The sequence below is a fragment of the Glandiceps talaboti genome, chromosome 1 (assembly GCF_964340395.1).
Source record: "Glandiceps talaboti chromosome 1, keGlaTala1.1, whole genome shotgun sequence".
Lineage (NCBI taxonomy): Eukaryota > Metazoa > Hemichordata > Enteropneusta > Spengelidae > Glandiceps > Glandiceps talaboti.
This window is the reverse complement of record NC_135549.1, coordinates 13,290,061-13,313,586: the sequence shown is the minus strand read 5'-3', so window position 1 is coordinate 13,313,586 and position 23,526 is coordinate 13,290,061. Positions and strand designations below refer to the sequence as shown.

The following is a 23,526-nucleotide window of genomic DNA, read 5'->3' as shown; positions in this document are numbered from 1 at the left end:
AAACTTTCCGATAATATTCCATTAGGCATAAATTGAATAAGTGGACAACCATGACATATTTAACAATCAATCAACACAAATTACAACTGCAGTATTTTTGAATCTGTAGTTTGAGATATAATGATTTACTTGTACACACTGAACAGTACTGAATCCCCCGTCAGTACCGCATTTACGTAGCTGTACACATAGTATGGTACACTTCATCCACTAAAATTGAATTTTTGGTCCGCACCCTAAAATCTGCGCCCCCTCCTCGCATATCAACCTATCACTGTATTACTTAGGGATAAATCAACCTCATATATATATTAAAACGTATTAGTTATTGGTATTTTAACAATTTGCAGTGAATATATTATTGTCTGATCGAACAAAGAGTGGCCCACTGCAGTTACAGTTACTGCAGGTTTAATATTTTAAACTTCATTGAACAGTCCATATCTTGATATGGTGTAGGTGCAGTTAAAGCCATAAATCTGAAAACTATGTCTTGGGGATTATTATTATGTCATTATTTGCATACATAATGTGATACAAAAGTGAATTAATGATAAGGAACAACAAATTGGGCAGAGTTTATTGCTGTTCATGAATAATGTGGAAAAAATACATAGCTATAGAAATATAATGAAAAAGTATCATATCGCTGATGATATTAATACTACTATTGTGACAAAACTACCAGTAATACATAACGAACTATAATATATTTAAAAAACTACTTTCATAAAAATACTTTCACTACAACATAATCTACAATCATACAAATATAAAAGTATCAAAGAATTAGACATATAAATTATTAAAGAAAGAGGTGTCATATGACATGAAAACCAATCACCCTGTATTGTTAAAGGAAAAGTCCAGTCAAACTTGTTTCTAAATTTAGAACACTTGCATTGATTACTGCTACCAGCTTTAAGGAAAAGTCCAGTCAGACTTATTTCTGGCTTACTACACTTGTATTGATAACTGCTTTTACTCAACTTTGAAATCTTGTATTGGGAAGTTGTTACTGCACTTGGCATGAGTTCAGCCTTCTTGGGGAGGGGTATTTTCTGCAAGGGTTTAAGATAAACCTCTGGTGATGACACCACATACCCTCACTAAATTGTCTGACACTTAGTTGATTGCAGTATGCAATAAATGTATAACTAAAGGCAGAAATACATCATGTACATGTGCATGATGTGACTGGATTCTTACTTTAAGACCTGGCAAGTAAGTAAAATACTGAACTACAGTTCTGGGCAGAAAATAGTCAATAGTCTATGCTAGACATAACTAGGGTGTATACACTATGGGAGCATGACCATGGCTGTATTTTACCTGAATTCAGGAAATGTTTCCTTAACGAGCATTCTACTACTATGATTTTGATGGAGAGGGTAGAAAATTATTCAGTCAGCAGCTAAGTCTGCACATATCAGCTCAATAAATAAGATTGGTATCTGTTGACATGATTGAGCTTTTTGTATTTGTACACTGATATAGGGAGACTTTGTGCTTCATCTCATGGTTCCATAGACTGGCATGGTACAGGGATGATCGGTTCTTTATAGCATAACATGGAACACAGAAGACTCCCCAGTTTGCTGGTGCAAAAGAAAGTGGCATATAAATTGCTCAACATGGCCATTTCTGTGACTCTTCATGTATTTTGTAAAATATCACTATCCTTGTGTTTCAATGAGTATACATGTATCTCTATAATGCAATGTACATCATTTTCAGACTTCATATGGAAAGAAAACTGCATAAAAACTTCAGTCATTTTTTAGAGACAAGGTACTATAACATTCAACATTTTTTTAAAGGCAGTTCTTGTTTGATTAGGTGAAGTAGAGTGGAAGTGCAATAGGAGTTTTTATTAAAGGAGAAACATATTAAGTATGTTAAAAATAACTTGACAGTTCACAATCTTAAGATACCAAATAAAAACATGAGAGGTCATGTAAAAATAATAAAAGTAAGCAAATTAAGAACCAATTTAATTTTACACTGTCTAAAAGAACTAAATGAATAAAGAAATCCTTGGAAGTCTGTCTTTTCATTAGAAAGAAATAAAAAACATCAGCACTCTAAAAAATAGATGAAAGATTTTGATTCTAGAATAAATTCAAGGTTGTTGTCGCACCACTATGTTTATCCTTTGAGATCTGTCTGAGACTGTCATAGCACCACTGTTTTTAATCACTGGAGGTCTGTCTGATGAAGTGAATATGAAATAACAAAATGTCAGCAATCTGAAAACAGATGACAGGCTTCTGCTATTTATATAATTTGTCAGACATTGCACAGTTCAATTAGTTATCACTTAGCGACTCATCGCAACTACTTTCAATTATGACATCTACATCAGCATAGGGGTCCTCACCATCCTTTAAAGTATGCCATTTTGAGTCTAATGGGAATGAAATGCTTGCATAGGTCTCTTCATAAACGTGGTGTTTATCATGTGAACCTGTATGCTGTCTGCCTAATTTACACGCCACAGTGCAGCCTTTCTTTGATCTTCTCCGCATTGATGAGCTATTCTCTGCAGGGAACTCAGACGTGTCATTCTCTTCTACACTAACTAGAGTTTTGTCATTTTCCTGCTTCATTTGAATTGGCTCTCGTTGGTCGATGTGGTTAACCCTTTTATCCTGAAGGTTTTCTACCATGTGATGCACTCCCGAGTGATATTTTTGGCATCCATGGAAGTCTTCTCTACTTCCTGTAGATCTGTGCTCTTTCTGATTGTCTGACGCCTTGCAAGATATATTTATCTGAGAACGAGTGTCTTCACTTAAAGAACCACTGAAAGAACTACCCACATCACTTTTGACTCTAAACAACTCATTGCTTCTCTTCTGTGGAGTAAAACTCGTATCACCCATCACAGGTCTGACATCTCTTTTTCTCCAGTCATCTGAGTGATACATAAACCTGCCATTCTTATTCTCACTTGACATTTGGTCATCAACAACATCTTGGGTATGGTCAGAAATAGAATGAAATTCAGTGTTATTGTAAGGGTGCTTCCAAATCTGTAAATCATTATTGACAGTTTGGATATGACGTGGTTGTGGCATATCCTTTGATCGCCGTATTGCATCCTGTCCAATCAACCCAAGCTGACCTTTCGAATCGGACAAACAATTTTCAAACTTGATATCATCTGTATCTACTCTATGTAGGTCAATTCTTTCTTCAACAGAAAGACTTGTTGCGTTGTCAGTGACACCACCTGAATACAAAACGTCTTTATAATGTACAAGCTGACTTTGCCTCTGTTCATACCAGTCTTCATCCCATCTTTCAATAGCAGGTACAGATACACGGTTCTCAAGAGACAGTGGTCTAGGCATCATTTCAGTTTCATAATCGGCATACTCCAATCCTATCTCCTCTTCCTGTGGACTGCTCTTCTTGTCACTTACTGTATCTCTGCAAAGTAATGGTTGTGTCTGTACATTATCTCTGTAATTCAGGGAACCCATAATTCCTTGTGTGTTCCTTTGTAATGGCTGTGTCTGAGCCTCTCCTGTGCAGACTATTTTATCTTTTCTATCCTGTAGCTTGACTTCCACTCCTCCTGTCTTCCTAGATATAATGTTGTCTCTGTAATCCTTTAACTCAGCTAGGGAAGCCAGTGGTTTGAAGATCTGTGGATTGATCACATTTTTTTCATCTAACTCATCAGAAGTGATAGTCCCTACATCACTGGCTCTTCGAGGGCTAGAGCCACAATGACTATTATGCTCAACCTCCCCCTCCTTTTTACCATCATCATCACCACCACCACCACCACTACCACCATCACAAACATCACCACCACCATCACCATCATCATCATCATCATCATCATCATCACTACCACCACCAAAGTCTTCTCCAGAGTTAGGTAATATCATTACCTCCTCTTCATCTGAAATACTTTCCTCACCTATAGATTGCTCATCGCAACTTGTTCCTTTCATATCTTCCTTAGATACTCTTCCAGCGACCATGTCTCTATTACTGCTATCCCTAATTTCTATCCCTATACTATTTTTCAAAGTCTTGCATTCTCCTTCTGCACATACTTGAACATTATCTATTTCATCCTTTTGTAGATCAATTTCAGCCCGAGCATTGTCATGATACACTGTACCTGGTATGCAAACATCACTTCTTTGACTCTGAGACTCTGGCGATGTCACTGTGTAATCAGACACATGTGAATAGCTCCTTGACAGACCACCATTCCTCAGTTCTTCAGTGCTTTCCTCATTATTGTCATCATCTGAATTCTGACAACTTCTAACACAGTCATAACTCCTGTCATTTTGCTGTCCACTTGGTGTGTGGTACAACATCCTGTCCACACTAGATTCATTGTTTATACACAGTTCTTCACTAACATTTCTAGTATTATTCTGTAAATCTAGTATCTCACTGTCCTCCTGGTTAGTTTCAATGACAACAGCTGAAACACAGGTTTCATCAGCAAGACTCTTCTTTTCTCTACAATCCCCACTTTCTGATACTTTTGCATCTCTTCTAGAAATATCTGTGCCAGTGGTCTTACTGCCCAACTCTGCATTTTCAGATGTATCCATGGTAAACTCAGGGCTTGTGTCATCTTCACTGACACTATCAGCACTGTCATCTTCCTGGAGACCTTTTCCATCACCAACATTCTTCTTTATATCGTTATTTTCCTCCTTTTCCTTATTTTGGTTCTCCTTACTCTCCAACCCTGGCATGAGATGTACTGTATCAGTGTCCCTAATGATCACTGCAATAGTGTCACTGGTAACAACCTGATCAACACCATTCCTCTCCATCGGCGGATCCTTTCCTTCCTGTTTTTCCTTACTCTGGTTATCTGAATCCTCTGACCTTAGAGCTAGTGTTACTGGATCAGTTTCATTTACAGGCATTCCTGTATCACTCTTCAAAGGAACCTGCTCAGCATGGTTCATTTCCATCTGGAATACATCACTGTCTTCCTGGTGTTGTCCTTCGCTTCCCTCAGCCTGGTCTCCACTAACTTTTGTTCCTGGATAATGCTGTAATAGTTCACTCTCCCTTTCAATCACTTCAACAGTTTCACTAGAAGATACCTGGTTCACACAATCATCTTCACCTTCTGTTTTTAAGTTCTTCTCCATACTACTACAAATCTTTTCGGCAAATTCTTCATCAAGATTTGGTAAGTCACAACCAATGTAGGCATTGTTTTTGATGCAGTAGTGAAGCAAACTCAACCAATGGTAGTCCTGCAAGTGGCCAAAAGGTACAAAAACTCATTTCATGATTTGCTTGATAAGATAGATGAGATAAAAGTTAGGAAACAGAACAGAATTCACAAATACATAAATGTTTGATCAAGCATCGATATCTGATTAAAATGTAATTGAGTAGGGTATTTATTATCATGAAATTTGAATCATAAATTTCAACAAATTTAAAGAAGTAGTAAAATTCAAACACAAATCAACACAGCTGATTTATTACTATATGTTTTTTTCAATAAAAGTACTGCCAATGGCAATGTGCACAACTGAAATCCAATGTCTGACATACACATACAGTGAGAGAAACACACCTCAAACATAAAAACATCCCTACAGGATAATGGAACATCCCATGAACTTTAGCCAAGTGATTTGTAACATTATATAAAAATACTTCCACTGTAAGAGATTACCTATTTTGACAGAAAATCTCTCTTTTGGATGTAACTTAAAAAGCACTGATCAGATCGATTTCATTTGAACAATTTTGCATCTACACACCATAAGCAATGTCTCTACCAAATTTGAAATCAAACGATCCATCAGTTTCTCACTTTAAATTGTTCACATACATACATACACACACACATACATCTGCACACACACACACACACACATACACACGCACACGCACACGCACACAAACACACACACACACACACACACACACACACACACACACACACACACATACATGCACACAGGCAAATATTGATGCCTATAGCATGCTGAACCTCAGTTCAGTTGTGCTAAAAACAATCTTTACTTCAAGGACAAAGTGGTTCGTTTCCAGGTGGACAGTTCTTGACACATACAAATCTGAAGTTCTGCTTAAAGATGACGTAATTCATGATTTCACATCAGCTTCTTGCCTACCTGGACAAGCACATAAGGATTTCCAATGACAACAAGCAATGCCTTGGCACGAGTAATAGCTACGTTGAATCGTTTCTGGTTGCTAAGAAACCCAAGGTTGTGTCTGGTGTCAAAGCCAACCAAATTTTCAGTTGACCTTACCTGGAAATGGAAAACAAATACGTTATATTTTATTATATTATAGCATTACCAATTCCAGTGAATTTTGTGACGTCATCGCTGTACATTATTACTGATAATGTACTCTGTTATTGGGCATCGCGGCCCCAAAACGAGCATAACAATACAAGCTTATGTCCGTAAGGCAATAAAGGTGTGGGTATTTGAGAACAGGGAAATTATGGGGTAAACACCATAAGAATTTTTTTTAAAAAGATTAAAATTAAAATGAAACAAATTTGTGTTCACAGCAGTTCATTGAAGTGTATATGTGTGTGTACGTGTACGTACGTGTGTCGCTATGATTAGTATTCAGCTTCCGGGCCGAACATGGCAGACGATGTTCAGCGCTGTGTATATTATACGTTGTTTTGCGTTTCTCTGTCTACAAATTCGCTGGAATTGGCAAAACTATAAAATAATAACAATAATGTACGCCCTCCCAGTCCATAATGGACTCAAGCAAACTTTGCACTCCATAATGTCATTCAAAGTTTGCTTTTGTCCATTATGGGCTGGGAGGGCGTACATTATTGTTTAATTATTCTTTCAACTGAAAAGTCCTACTTGACAGTTTGAACATGGATGAGAATGACTTTTCATATGATGAATTTCTCAAAAATGAGTATTTGGTTTGAGCAATGGTAATGACAACACTCCACATCTGGTGGTTTTTTTTTTAAGATTGTGATTCAACAGAGGAAAGCTAAGTTCAACATGTTTCCAAATTCCACATTCATATACCTAGCAGTGGTCCAGTTAGTAGATATACATAATTTATGCATGTCTGCTGACTCCTATCATGAGGCACCACCGGATCCCTGCTAAGACAGTCATAGAACAATGAATGTGCAACAAGATTCAATTTGGTGTTGCTTGGTAAATCATGGCACAACTCTCCAGAACCCAAAATTTACGAAAATGCCTTTATTTCCTGGAATGGTGTTCCCTTCAAAATCAGGTTTATAAGAAAATAACACTTATGTTATGCTTGTGGCCTTCATACATGTTTACAAGAACAAGAACAGTATTACACAATGTCTTAAATATGTTCTCCAAAAGTTTGTCCAAACCAGGAAGTACAAATAACAGCATATACATACCATGGCATCAATAATTTTGCTATCCAATCTACATCATAATAATTCTTAAATAGTGCTTACGGTGGAAATAATGATGACAAGTCTCTCTTGACCTTGGAATTCTTCAACTGAGCCAACTTTGATGTCTTCCATTCCCAAACTATCGATTAATAGACGAATCTTTTCAACCTACAAAAACAAGACAGACTTGACAATCTCATATCAACTATTATAAACACAGTTTATAAATATATTTGTCTTCCATGTTACGAGTTGATAACAGTTTTAATCAACATAGCAGTGAATAATACTAAATGTTCCTGAACATTTGTATCCTGCAATCATGCAATGTATTGAATCGTATTTCTCCCACCCCAAAAACAAAAAACAACATCAACAACAACAACAACAAAAACGTGCTGACATTCAAAGATTACGTGGTACTCAAAATTTACGAAAAATAAACATTATGTTAGGATGATATGCCTTTGCTGAAAATGTTTTATTATACCATACACAAGTCGAGTTGTATGCATTTGAACAGTAAATATGGAATTTGAGCCATGGGCATTCTCCATTACAATATCACGTATTTACATCAGTGGTTGTACAGTGATTGAAATATGAGTCAAAATATTCAATATCTCCATTCTTTTTCCCATTTTCTCTATCAGAATTTCAGCCTGTGCAGGCATAAGTGTATTAATTTATTAATGAAACTTTCTACTCACAGAGTCAAAAATTTCTTGGAAGTGAAGTACACCCCTGACGATGTTGATGAGACGTCAGCGGAAATTTGGGATTCACTTCCAAGAAATGTTTTGACTGTGAGTAGAAATTTTCATTAATAAGTATGAATCCAGAGTCCTTGACCATTCTCGCATAATTATATTATTCTCCAATAGTTGTCTTCTCTCAACTGGAAAATACACTAATCTGCAACTTGTAGTGACAAGGTCCCTTTGAGGTCACTTGACTGAATGAAGAAAAATACTGAGGAATATGATCTAATTACCTGTTTTCTGTAGGGAGTTATGACACCAATGTCACTATATTTCAGAGGACGTACATCATTACACAGCAAAGATTTCAGGTACTTCATCACTTGAACTGCCTCGACTGGGTTGAACCATGATGGGCTATTGCCTTCTCTTAAGTCATCACCCTACACACACACATGAACACATAGTTATGAAGGGTAGTCCACTCCTTGCTTCATGAAAGTGCATGCAATTCAAGGACCTCTATATACTAAATTCATATCCTTCCAATACCAACATACCGCTACACAGCCTGTCTGTTTGGTTAACGTTGACATTTTGCCATCAAGTCACCTAAACTTAAGAGAGTTCTTGGGCTTTTTTTATCTTTCATTCTGTGATTGCCCTTCTTTCCGTTCATAAATTTGCCTGAGTTGTTGTGCATTGTTCATTTATGATATTAACCCTTTAAAGCTGCCACCCCATTTCAGAAACCAAGTCCTTAAACTTTATGAAAAAAAGAGTTGATTAATTCTCATGCTCATAAGCTTCAATCTATGTACAATATAGTTGTGAGCAGGACAACTTTACAATATATTTATTACATTTTATTTCTATACATCAAACTCTCCCCGATGAATTCATAAGGATTATAAGAAGTAATCTACAGCTTCTTACCAATCCATTTCTGAACAAAATGTCAGAGTGCACATAGTATAGATAAAATAAGAATGAAAGTAGCATGTCAATTTTGAACACACAGAAAAAAAATCCCCAAACTGCCATCTGTGAATTACTAGACCACTAAGCGGAAGATTTAATACTATAATATACCAATATTCTGTCTATCAATTTCTACTGCTGCGTCAATCAAGTATAATCCAATAGCCTTCATTGTATTTATTAGATTCCAATCAATCATTTTGAAAAGTGTGACTCAAAAACAATTATAAATAAGAACAGCTGGACTTCATTTATTAACTTCTCATCAGTCACTTTGACAAAAAGACATATTGTAAAATGAGTTAATACTATGACCTTGGCAATCTGTAGTCAAAGTCATTCTCATCATTACATGTAGTGTGGCTTTTCTTTAATTTCCATGATTCTCATTGTAATACCCTGGAAATGATCTGTTGGTTGGAACACATAGGGGTGATTGACATAGCCCACTGTACTAGTCCTCCTGCTGGTGGACTTATAAATAGGGCCCATCTTATATATTATATATAAGTGTGTGGTATACCTCGAAAGATTTACAGAGTTTAATACAAGGTTTTGCTGAACCTAAATCTGTAGTAAATGATTTGGTAACTAATTCCATACCTTAATTCCATGGAATAAGATTGGAAATCCCTCTTTATTTGGCAACTCATTCCATTGACATAAACATTCTCTCTGCTCTGGATCAGCTTTAGGTACAAGTTCATCATGATAAAACAGCTGTGAAGGTAGACTTAGCAAGGCTGGATGAGATCTATAATTGTCCACCAACTTTGTAACCTGTAAAATGGTATGTAGTGAAAGGTTACACAACATCTAAATTAAAACAGGATTCTCCATGGACAATGGGCACCACCAGGCCTTAATTCTTGTAATTAAATTGTTTCTGATGAACCTGGTGCTGGTGGAGATGGTCACAAGAGGGCGCACTTCTACAATACTCAACTCAATGAAAGGCAGAAAGCTGCCGTGATCAAGATTTTGAGGGGACACTGCAGACCCACACCATACATTCTTTTTGGACCACCAGGTAGGATTGATATATTTGATTCAGTACAACTCGTGTCTTCAAAAACAAATGAGCATAATATACTTGTTACTCACAAGGAAAGGGTTGTAGTTGCCATTGGTTGTGTACTTGTCAGGATCTCTCATATAGAGTGGCCTGGACATAAGTCTTTCCAACAGAGAGAGACCTAAACCAAACCTAATAGCTGGTCTACTGGTTAATACTGGTCCAAGCTGTAGTGGGTCTCCTGCAAGCACTATCTATAATGGTAAAAGGGGTTTCAAAAAGTTTTGGCAAGATTTTTTAAATTGTTTCAAGAATTGCTTTACTCTATTCGACCTGCCCTCCCTCAGTGAGATATTATTTGGAAACATAACTTTCACAAATCTGTATAACCACTTGCTTCTGTTGGCCAAGAGACACATTTACTCAATGAAGATGAAAAACTTGAAACCGCACTTTGCACTATACTTGAACCATGTAAAATACAATTATCACTGTGAGTATATTATAGCTGTTAACAAAGACAAACTTGAAAGGCACTGTAACAAATGGATAACAATACACCATCTTATTATGTAATACAAGAGCAACTTATATTGTAAACAACTGAAGTTACCAATAAAAATCTTATAAATATAAAAAAAAAAGGGGTTTCAAGGTAAAATAGTTACAGTGTTAATATCAAAGTCATTGCTTTTCTGAAAGTAGAGATTTCAGCTGTAAGTGTAGTAATAATTCTAGCTAAAAACAACCAGCCGTAGGTGTAAGATGTATCACTGCAAGAATTCTGGCTTACCTGACCCTTGTTACCTACTGCCAGTCCTGCAGGTACAACACATTCTGGTTCTGTAGCCTGTCCTGCCTCATCCACAAATACGTGAGTAAAGTGTCCGGATTTCAAACCCAATTGATACAGCATACCAGCTGTTACACACGTTGAGACCACTATTCTGTGATGGGCAACTATTGTCAAACTGTTTCCATCGTGACTATATTGCTGGACTGTTTCTGATATAGTCTGCATGAGGAAAACAAAGTTGTAAAAACTTGGATGACATACATATCAGTGAAATTAGACAATTTCTGGGACTAGTGAGAGAAAACAAAGTCATAAAATTGTATTAGGTTGAATCTCAATCAAAATACAAGAACACACAATGGGCGCCATGCACCCAGTGATCACCTTGAATTCAGCTAATTTACATATTTCTGATCACCCACAACTCAAACACATCCACTCAATAACTGTATGAACTGTAACTGACAGTGTGGCAACCAAATTCTGGATTGACAATTTAGGCAATGGGTCAAGCTAAAAGAGTGACTGATAGCACTTCTTACCTCTTCTTTTCGGCTGAATGCATTGAGTCTGGCCATGTCGGATGACTGTAGTAATCCACTTGCATGTAATCTTTCTGTCTATATTCAAACAATCAAAGTATTGTTGAAAATCAACAGGTTTAATAGATTACATTTCAGACTATATTTTAATCATTGCATGATCAAAGTCCATCATAGACGGATCAAAACAATTTACCGTTCCAAAGTAACTATATTTTAATGTCAAATTAATTCATGGAAATATGAACAATATATTCTCCATTATATTTCAGACATGCAAAAAAACAAATTTTGAGCATGGATTAAGTAATATGACTTTAAACATTTGTACCATAGAAAATATGCATTCAAGAACAAATTTGTGAAATGCACATATGCCTTACCATATAATCAGAAATGCTGTTATGGAATGCAAATATTCCTGACCAGCAAATCAGAAATGCTGTTATGGAATGCAAATATTCCTGACCAGCAAATCAGAAATGCTGTTATGGAATACAAATATGCCTTATCAGCAAATCAGAACTTTATGATTCGAAATGCACTGTGTCTTTTGCAGCAATTCAGAAACACTGCTATAAGAAACAATACACCTTACTAGCAAATCAGAAGCACTGTTACAAGAAGCATAATATCTTACCAGCAAATCAGAAGCACTGTTAGATGGAGCACATGCTAGAATTCTACTCGATGGAATGTGTTGAAATACTTGCAGGATAGCTTCCACTAAAGTCACTGTCTTGCCAGTACCTATGAAGAGATATGACAGTGTACACTTTCTTATAATTACCACTTAATTTCAGAATATTGACCAAAAAAAGTACTTACACAGCATTCAGATATCCACAATGTCTTCAAGCATTTAGTTATGGCACACTTCTAAAGATTATTCAAAGTTCATGTTATTGTTCTATATAGGTAGATGTCTTGTGCAAGCTTAGTATTTGAAAATTGTAATCACTTGCCTTCTTCAGAAACGGTACTAACGCATTACACGAGTTGTACTGAATCAAATATATCAATCCTACCTGGTGGTCCAAATAGAATGTATGGTGTGGGTCTGCAGTGTCCCCTCAAAATCTTGATCACAGCAGCCTTCTGCCTTGCATTGAGTTGAGTATTGTAGAAGTGCGCCCTCTTGTGACCATCTCCACCAGCACCAGGTTGATCAACTGGTGTTTCGACAATAGGTACTACAAACCGTCTATTCATTGCAACATCCAGTGCAGCTTTCATACCAGGAACACTTTGTTCAGCAGCTTTGCTCTTCAAAGTTTCTTTAGAGGCATTTTTCTTCTTTCGTTTACTCTTCGGATGTTCTGACTTCCTTTGTTTGGGTTTGGGTTTGACTTTGGTGTCATCGTCCTGTCTGGAGACTATAGTCTTCTTCTTCTCATGCTGAGTGTCAAACATGATACTACACTGTGGCAACCCAGTTAAAGTCTTTGTGGGGAAAAGTACTGTTGATAAAAATTTGTCTTTTAACGAAGGCACAGTCTCTAATTGCATATTTTCAATGATGAAAATATGTAATGTCGTCAGAAAGTAAATTACAAAATATAATACTGAGACAAAATATAAATTTGAAATCACTGCCAAAAAAGCTAAATTTATAGAATAAATTAAATAATTGGGGTATTTATTTTGGAGTTTTAATTATTAAAATAACTGCTTTAGTTTTCTACTTGAAAAAGCAATGTGAAATACAATAAATTGCAAAAAGTTACAGAAAGTGTAAACTGTTTGTTATTGTAAGTACTATAACACACATTTCGCACATTTTAAAATCTTTTACATTTTCTGAGCTTCAAAGACAAACTTTGTATATTGTGTTTCACATTGCTTTTTCAAGTTGAAAAATAAAGTAATAGTTATTTATCAATTAAAATAAATACCAATTTCTCATCCATATGGCCACTTTAAAGCTATTGACCTGTTCGAAACCTAATTGAATTTTCTACTCTTTGGTTCATTGTCCTCTTTGTCTAACTGTCTACAGTATAAACTCAGACACTATACTGCCAATTCATATGTTTATCATATCTGAAAACATGGAGATTCTCTTACCCTGTTCACCAAGATTTTTGGCAAACTCTACAGCCTGATGACATCGACGTAAAGAGGTCCTGAAATCGTGGAAATTATCAGATTGTAAGGAAATTAGACATCAGTTTGGGTGCTTGAAATTAACAGTGTTTGGATTTACCACATTATTTCAAAATAAGTATTGGTATTACAGAGTCAAAATAAACTGAGTGAGAGTAAAATTCACATGCAGATGGAGGGGGGGGGGGACTCAACAAATTATTTTGGGAAAATGACACTTCTGAAATATATGATTTGCTTAATCACTAGCTCTTTGGTGGGTATGTAATGAACTATCACGTTCTACTACTAGACTAAACACACTGTATAGGAAAGGGGAGAAGATAACGTAAACAGAAAATTGAGTAAGACGTACTTAAAAGTTGTATAACAAAGTAGTATTCCATATTTGGAGATTGGGCAAAACCAGAAAAAATGTTGACCAACTACATTCCCATCAAGGGCATGCTGTTTTGCAGCATTATATGTATATAAGCATGCATGTTGCTATGGATACACTATGTAAACGAACTCACTCACCTACTGAATGTAAACATCACATTGTATTCTTCTCCTTGATACGTGGCATGGAATTCAGGATTGAATTTCAACAATAAATCTTCTCTTAGTACCTGTTATTAAATATACAATGTAATACTTAACAACAATTTCACAAAATTCCTACATATGCAGATGCAATGTTATACTTTTATTTCTGCTTACTTCAATCACCAGAGCCTACAAAAAATATAGTCACTGTGCTGGCATGTTGTTATTATACAAAAGGCATGAGATGATGTTGCTATGATTATATATGGCCATTATCATTACAGTTACTAAGGATCACTTAATTACCAACACATACATGTTACTGACTTCATGGACAGAGCCTTTATAAATAGGGTAACTGTCCTGACAACCTGGTGTCGACACTTATCACCTATCAACACATATATTACACTTACTTTGTATATACATCATCTTCATACTCAGGGTGACCATCTGGTATGGACACTATCAACAATGAAAACACACATCTCACTTACTTCGTGTACATAGCCTTCATACTCTGGGCAACTGGCCTGACCATCTGGTATGGACACCATCGCCAATGAACACACAGATCTCACTTACTTCGTGTACATAGCCTTCATACTCAGGGCAACTGGCCTGACCATCTGGTATGGATAAAATCACCTTATCACCAATCATCACTGATGGTCTTCCCTCAGCCAAACCAGGAACTTCTAATGCCAAATAACCATAGACTGGCTTCAAGCTAGCCTGCAATAAGACAGTAAATCACGTCAATGAAATGAAATTTGTTGAAATCAGAAGTGTGTTGATATCAACACAGTATTATATGAATGCATGTGGTATATAAAGATATTTTCAAATTTAGACGTTCCATTATTTTGAAGTAAGGACTGACACTGTAACATCATACTACAGCATTCTGAACATAGTAGATTATTACACTGTAGTAGTATACATGATTTTAATTTCACAAATCAGAACTTGGCAGAGTTAACAACTATCTAACATACAAAAATATCTTTAAGTTGTTATCTGACCAAATAATACACCTATTTTGAATCATGCCACTTTAGGACAACTAAAACAATTACAGTTCTGAATACTCCATGTCATGTAAATGTAATGGATGAAATTGCATGCCTTCCTTGACCTAAATAATGACTACAAGTACATCATCCTACCTTTTCTAGATCAAAGTCTCGAATATCAATTTCCATCTGTATTTCTTCCAAATGCAATAAAGTTGAGAAAGTAATTGCATAGTTCTGCATACACAGCTCCTAATGACATAAAAAATAAATAATTTTTGATTTCTATAATATACATCTACATTTATGATTTTTATCTCTTTCAGTCAATCTTCCATTCAGTCTCAACCTTAGTCAGGCAGACTACAAACACCCAGACAGATTTTACTCATGCAGACTACAAAAATACGTAGACAGATTTTAGTCAGGCAAATCACAAATACCCAGACAGATTTTACTTATGCAGACTACAAAAATACTTAGACAGATTTTAGTCAGGCAGACTACTAATACCAAGGCAGAATTTAGTCAGGCAGACTACAAGTACATTGTACCTAGACAGATTTTAGTCAGGCAGACTACAAATACTTAGACAGATTTTAGTCAGGCAGACTACAAATACTTAGGCAGATTTTAGTCAGGCAGACTGCAAATACTTAGACAGATTTTAGTCAGGCAGACTGCAAATACTTAGACAGATTTTAGTCAGGCAGACTACAAATACTTAGACAGATTTTAGTCAGGCAGACTACAAATACTTAGACAGATTTTAGTCAGGCAGACTAATACCAAGGCAGAATTTAGTCAGGCAGACTACAAATACTTAGACAGATTTTAGTCAGACAGACTACAAATACTTAGACAGATTTTAGTCAGGCAGACTAATACCAAGGCAGAATTTAGTCAGGCAGACTACAAATACGTAGACAGATTTTAGTCAGACAGACTACAAATACCTAGACAGATTTTAGTCAGACAGACTACAAATACTTAGACAGATTTTAGTCAGGCAGACTGCAAATACTTAGACAGATTTTAGTCAGGCAGACTACTAATACTTAGACAGATTTTAGTCAGGCAAACTACAAATACATAGACAGACTTTAGTCAGACAGAGACTACAAATACGTAGACAGATTTTAGTCAGGCAGACTACAAATACCTAGACAGACTTTAGTCAGGCAAACTACAAATACATAGACAGATTTTAGTCAGACAGAGACTACAAATACCTAGACAGACTTTAGTCAGGCAGACTACAAATACCTAGACAGACTTTAGTCAGGTAGACTACAAATACATAGACAGATTTTAGTCAGACAGAGACTACAAATACCTAGATATGAACGCTATGAGTACAAATACAATTTCCATCTGTATTTGCATTTTTTGTACTACAAATACACTTACGATAATATCACAATTTCTTCTTGTCACTTTGGCAAGGTACACTTGACTATTAATAATGCTGACAATTAACCCTACACCCTATACAAGCCATCATCAAAGTTTTGTTCAGGAACACCAGCCCTTGTGCCATCAAGGAATCACAATACTGCCCTCACTGGTAAGTGTCAGAATTTTACAATTACCTGTGTAAGCTCAGATCTGATAGTAATGATCTGTTGTCTCTCAATGAGACACTCTCTTAGGTCTTCTGGTATAGAATACTGAGAAAGCTTCACTGGTAACATCAGTTTCTTCATGCTGGAAAGGACCAAAGAAGAACACTGCTACAATAACATAGGCACTTGTTGTCAAGCATGTACTCACAAAGTTGAAAGAAAAAAGACATATAAAATAAAACCAGCAAATATTATACTTGCACTAAATTCATATATTGTTTCATGGTTACTAAGCCAGAATTATTTGAAATTGTCAAGAAGAATAAAACTTTAGTCCTGTGTTAAATCATAAGTAAAAATTATTCAAATGCCAAAAATGTACATGTACTTGAATAAAATGTATGTACAATCTAAGTTGCAGGATGTCATAAGTCAATGTGTTAGTGCCAAACATCAGACTATACACAACTCAGAATGGCTGAAGAATAACAATGAACCTGGATGAAATATTCTTTTTTTTTTACTCAAAATTCAATATGGTTTACAGTAAGTGAATTCTTCTACATTCAAAAAACATAGCATCCACGTTCCAACACTATATGTAATGTGCTGAGAATGAGTGTCTACAATATGGTCCTACAGTTTACTGGCAAGTTCATAACATCAGCAATGTCTACAGATGCAAAGACAGACAGACAGACAGACAGACAGATAGATAGGCAGACAGACAGACAGACAGACAGACAGACAGACAGACAGACAGACAGACAGACTTGGGTCACGCCTATAGCTCCATCCAGGCTGTGCCAATTGGAGACTAATAATCTGTAAATGGTAACTAAAAGAGCATAAATGTACAGATTGCAATCTTAGAACCTGAGGGGAAAGGAAAAGATACCTAATTTAATTTGAAAGTTTAAGAGGTCAAAAGACCAACATTGGGCTCTCAGCATAAATATTCAGTACATGATATATATATATGATATGATATGATATGATATGATATATGATATATTGTATTATATAATGATGTGATATGATATATGATATGATATGATATGAAATATATGATATATGATATATATATAATATGATATATGATATGATATGATATGATATGATATATGATATGATATGATATGATATGATATGATATGATATGATATGATATGATATGATATGATGTGATATGATGTGATATATGATATGACATATGATATGATCTACGTTTGATAATACAACTTACATTATGGGTCTCTCTCCTGGTATGACCCATCTTTCCCTAGGTAGTCCTTTTCTCACTGAATCTTCAAACTTCTTGTATCGTAGACTTTTTTGAAATGGAGCTGAGTTGCATGTCAATTTTAATTGCCGTGGGTCTACCACTTCAAACCTGACATGCCTCCCAATCACAAAATTGTCAAAGTGAAAAGTAACCAGTTCACTATGCTTTCCCATGTTCCTGGCAACGAAAATGTATTCAAGTATTCCTTAGATGCTGCATGCTACGAATCTACGATAGTGATTCACTCAATCCCTTCACTTAGAATACACCCAAATGTAAATCCACAAGTACAACACACACACATACACACACACATAAATCTGACATATGACTTGCAAGAAACAAGAATTCTTTGAGAAAATTAACCTTCCAACTCCCATCCCAGTTACTTATGATAGCATGTATCAGTCTAATGGAGGAAACAGTTCATTGCTGTTGTTTTTAATTTGACCTAAATGTTTACACCAAGGTCTATTGATAACAGCAGGAAGGTTGTGTCAAAAAATGTGAACTGGGTCTCTATATAGTTCCTGAGCTACTGTGCAATTGATGGATTTTTACAACACATACATGTATGTTTCCCCTAATTTGAAATGAAAGGTAGCAAAAGTAAGTAACGTGCATCTATCGCATGGCACCTGAGTCCTTTTTTTTCCAAATTGAAAGGAATCAGTTTGTGCATGTCACTGATATGTAATACTTGCCAGGCACAGACAGACAGACAAACAGACAGACAGACAGACAGACATGTGGACAAACTCATTCATACAATAACTCCCCTTATACGTCACCTGTCACCAATCTCGCATTTTGATTGGTCGAGAGCCCTGCAGATACACAGGCGTATTTTTCACCAACAGCCGTATTTTTGCTTGTTGTATCACGTAAACAAATCTAGCAGACAACTAGAGATTGAGCTATAACAAGCATTTCCAATGCCAAATTTGTGGTCAATCGAACAAAATATCACCGTTGTATACATTGTAACAAGTCTTTGAACTGTACTTTTCATGTCACAGGGAAATAGTCAAAAATTCCACACACAACCGTGAAAGTCCAGTGACGGCGAACGCACGGTCATCACGCGATCGTAAACATGAATTCCTAAATTTATGAAGGATATGAAAATTACCACCACAGAGGGTGTAATTTTTGCTTAACTAGAACAACAAAGCATATCACGAACATTTATGTACATTTAATGGAATACAGTACGCAAAACAAAGACGCACTCATTTTTCAGCTGATGGTTATAAGTTTGAATATATCGCTGAGCGATATGCAAATAGTAAACATTACGTCATACAACTGAGCAAACGCGCACTCTGATTGGATGATAAAGTTAAGGCTGACATGTAAACAACCGCACTGCAGTTATCAGAGAGGTGCATGATACTACGCTCAACAGTATAATGCGGAAGTGATTTTATTTTAAAATGAAACAGCATTTTTAGACATTCAAAAATGAATTCATAGTCGCAGGTGACGTATAAGTATGTTATTTGCCAAATACTGTTCCACATCTTGCTGCTTGAGGTAATTTTTCTGGTATAACGGCTCGCCTCCAGCTCTCCGTTATACCAGAAAAAATTACCTTTCGCAGCAAGATATGGAACGGTATTTGGCAAATAACATATACTTCCACTTCATCACTGGGGGTAAAAATCGAGATCATTCATGAGTATACAGCCTTCTTTCTATTTTTTGCACTTCTGATAGGTCTTCCACCCTTACCACCCTAAAACTTGATTGTGTAATACATGTACATTTTGTACTTTCATTCTCCCTAATATCCTAGATAAGTCAAAATTCATAAACCAAAACATATTTGATTTGAAGTATGCCAGACAAGTGTACAGATGTGACTAGGATTAAAATGTCAACTGAAGAATTTTATTTAGTTTGAGGCTAAGTAACATCCATTGGCAATTTGTTGTTGTTGTAGTCTTGTGTGTTAAGGTACACAGATGGTGACATAGGATAGCTTCATAATAATATAAACACTTAACAGCAGAGAAAGCTGTTCCTAACAGTAAGAATAATGGATGTTGCTTTTAATGGACACAATAGCTGGACCAGATGTGTTATACAGACTGACCACATGTTGCAGCTGAGCTATAAAATAATATGTGATTTTTTTCTGACTGATGATTCTTTTAACAGGGCTTAAGCTAGTCAGAATTTTTGGAAACCTTTAGAGTTGAGTTTTGTTGAAACCATCCATTTTTCATGGATTTTTTTTTTACATACTTTGTATTTTCCACAGTCCAATAAATATACCATCAATTGAAACATGTGATTTTTCACTTTTATCAAGTCAAAAGTCAACCTTTGTTCTGAAAATATGCTTTTGGCCTTTTTTTTTTCAAAATACTATTATGAATTGGGCATATTTTACACTGAATTTCATGATTTTTTGGTAATATACATGTACAACAATTGAGATTCATATTTTTTTGTAAAGTTGGGACTGAGAAGAGATATGTTTACTTACCTGGCTTTGCATGAAATGTTGATATATATTGAAAGCTGTGGTTGTATAACACAACTGAGGCTGGTAGGGTCTCCAGACTTAGTTAATCTGTATACACCAGTGAGTTGGGGAATTTCAAATGACAACTGATTGTCCAAGCTACATAGCTGACACTTTGTCAAAGTCTGGGGCACTAAACCACAATTCCTATGATAAGAAAATCATACTCTTTTAAATTTTCACTGAATGAAAAATATCGTAATTGTCACTGGATTTCAATGCACAAGGAAGATCACATGCTATGGACAATTTTCCAATTCCAAGAAAACAACGATGTGACTTGTTTATGTTGGTATGTTTAAGCTTGTTTTGTCTTTCTTACGTTTGAAATAACATTTTCATCATGAAATCATGGAAAGACAGGTTGAACTCTTTGTGAGTGATTTTATAGAAAAAAGACTGCACACCACCAATGACAGACGAGGATTTGACTGGTAAACCCAGGGTATGGTCAGAAGACAACAAACCCCCTGAGTAGCACCCCCCCCCCCCTCCCCATGTATGTCAGAATACATTGCACTGTATGCAGAGATGCCCGATGCATCTTGGAATCAGCAGCAGGTCTATTATAGTACATTATTGAGGGGTTAAATATTTACTATAAATAGTTTCATAACTTGATGTTTGTAAGGATATGAAAACAATTTGATGATGATAGAATATTTTCGTATCATCATCAAAATATTTTACATTTGACTAAATTCTAGCAACTTGCATCTAGTACTAAAGGAAAATTTACTTTTGGCTAAAACGACACAATCGTATTTGTCATACCTTAGCCATACCGTGATATACCTCTCTTCTCCAACTTTCATCTTGCCAAATTCTAAGGGCTCTGAGATTGAAATCCCATTCTTGTTACTCAGTAACTCTTGAATGTGTTTCACAGTTGGGCTGAAATAATAATAATATTAATAACAGCAATTAGTAGTATCTGTATGTTTTATACAAGCTTGACAAAGATTAGCGTCTATCAGCATCGGTAAACAATTACAACATAGCAGAATGTGAGTGACACCATAAATAATCAGACTTGTGTATTTTATTGCTTAACAAGTCTTCTGTGTTCAAAGACAAAGCACCCCCCCCCCTCCCCCAAAAACAATCCACACACTAATGTGTTGTTAATTGGTGTCTAAGATATGGTCCTAAAAATTCACAGGTTCACAAGATAATATATAACAATGTCTGCTCATAACATTTAAATGGTATAAACTTACCCCAGTATACAACATCGACAACCCCTTCTGGCCTGTTAAGTGGGTAGCACACTACGTAAATTCTTACTTGCAGTCACTGCGTCACTGAAGATGGTTGGCGTTTTTTTTGCCATTGGAAGTATGTAGCACACTGCGACAAGTTTTTTGCCTCGATCGTCAAATGTGACTGGCATGACGTCATTTCAACATGGCAGTGCCAACACATTTCACGTAATTGCAGCAATTCTGCCTATTTTATTGCACCACTGGAAATTATATTACAAGTGTCTTTTCAAAGAACATGATGTCGCTCCTGGCTCCTTCCAAGACCATATTATGGGGCATATAACCATAGACCCTCCACCCAGTCGATTGCTGGCAGTAAAATAATCGCTTTTCAGCCCATAGTACACATGATTTTTGCCAACAATCTACTGAACACTGCACTAGTAGCTATCGCAAGTAAGACTTTCCACAGTGTGTTACCTGCTTTAGAGGCTAATGGGTCAACTTGTCATTTTGATCACATACATGAAATCTACATATCACTGGGATCGGCTTATATACAAAATCTTTCCTATACATTGAATTTTACTAACAGTTGCATAAATTCAGAATGACAGTTCTAAATTAAGCAAAAAACAAACAATGAAAATGGCAAAATTTCATCCAATCACCCAACGAATTAGTTTATTGCCATATGAAATTTTCTTTGCTACTAGTAATATTATTGCATCAATTTCTTTGTTGCTATTGATATTAATATGTTATCTCTTACAAAGTAAACTAAATCTTTTACCTGAAAGTATCTTTGGTTGTCTTTGGTTTTACTGACAGTGCCCTCCAGTTTCCACACATCTGTTTGCTTTCAATTGCTGTCCCTTCTACTCTGTCACCTATGTATGGCTGAAAGTTTGTTGGACAGGCAAAGATTGAGAATGCTATCTCTCCATCAATAACACCATACTTGCGATGAAAGCTTGTGACTTCACCATCAAAGGACCGTTCACGCACTGGTTTAACTGATACGGCAGTAACAGTGAGTGTGATGTCATCTTTTTGGGTTTCACACTTCACCCAGTCTCCACGGTACGGTAAATAACCATCTGGTAGTACATGAATAGTAAATGTTATGCTGTCATTGATGACACCGTACGTGTTGTCTCTGCACATCTTTGTGACAGTTCCAACAATTGTTTCAATGACAGGAGGAGACACTTCTTTGGTGGACAAATCCCATTCTACAATAGGCATGACTTTGCTTGCCACCCACCCTCCACGAGAGTGTTCCCTATGTGCTGTAGCATGGACCCGAGTTCCAACCTGGGGTCTGGTAGTTCCTCCAATAATGGTATCAAATGGGAAGTACACTTCGTTATCAATCAAACCATACCCAGTGTGTAAATGAGTCACTTTACCAGTGAATTGCTTTGAAGTGATATTAGCTGATAGAGCCTCTGTACTCACACCATTTGGTGTTATCGATTCATGCTTTTCTATATTATCTGACCCAAACACATGTTTTGAATCACAATGTCTTGATGTCAACTCATTCTGTTGTGTAGTTTTGGAATAATTATCATTGTCATTCCTTGCACATACATGTGCAGCAGAGTTTTCAGACAAACTTCCATGGCAAGTATCAACAGTTACATTGTCTGGAGATGCTGTATTTCCATTTTTGGTGTTTCCAAAAATTTGGCCAACAATTCGGCTCACTGCACTAAACATAGTGAAATCACAATGGTGGATTCACAACTTGGCTCACTACTCTGCACATGATAGAATCTCTCCCGTTAACCATACCAGGCAGCTCCTAAAGAATCACTGATTATCAGCTTCCAGTCAATA

The 23,526-nt window shown here is 36.1% G+C and overlaps 1 protein-coding gene across 1 annotated transcript; it reads right to left on the bottom strand.

Annotated features, from left to right (window-relative positions):
* Positions 1-691: 691 nt before the first annotated feature.
* On the bottom strand, positions 692-23,406 carry LOC144433319 (uncharacterized). The gene is made up of 19 exons (XM_078121630.1): positions 22,475-23,406; positions 21,251-21,370; positions 20,438-20,623; positions 17,905-18,120; positions 16,686-16,800; positions 15,247-15,345; positions 14,663-14,812; positions 14,069-14,160; positions 13,511-13,569; positions 12,472-12,903; positions 12,084-12,193; positions 11,444-11,521; positions 10,899-11,120; positions 10,195-10,359; positions 9,694-9,870; positions 8,403-8,552; positions 7,469-7,576; positions 6,147-6,287; positions 692-5,252 (listed from the first exon to the last, which is right to left on the bottom strand). Exons 1-19 carry the CDS (start codon positions 23,404-23,406, stop codon positions 2,310-2,312), a joined length of 6,495 nt encoding a protein of 2,164 aa, XP_077977756.1. The 3' UTR covers positions 692-2,309.
* Positions 23,407-23,526: the final 120 nt, after the last annotated feature.

What these genes read in the sequence shown, in the direction of transcription:
- LOC144433319 (XM_078121630.1), bottom strand. Translation starts at nt 23,406, where the DNA reads ATGTTTAGTGCAGTGAGCCGAATTGTTGGCCAAATTTTTGGAAACACC. An exon ending in AACATTTCATGCAAAGCCAG is followed by an intron (nt 18,121 to 20,437) that starts GTAAGTAAACAT and finishes TTTCGTTGCCAG; the next exon opens with GAACATGGGAAAGCATAGTG. An exon ending in CATTCTATTTGGACCACCAG is followed by an intron (nt 12,194 to 12,471) that starts GTAGGATTGATA and finishes ATCTCTTCATAG; the next exon opens with GTACTGGCAAGACAGTGACT.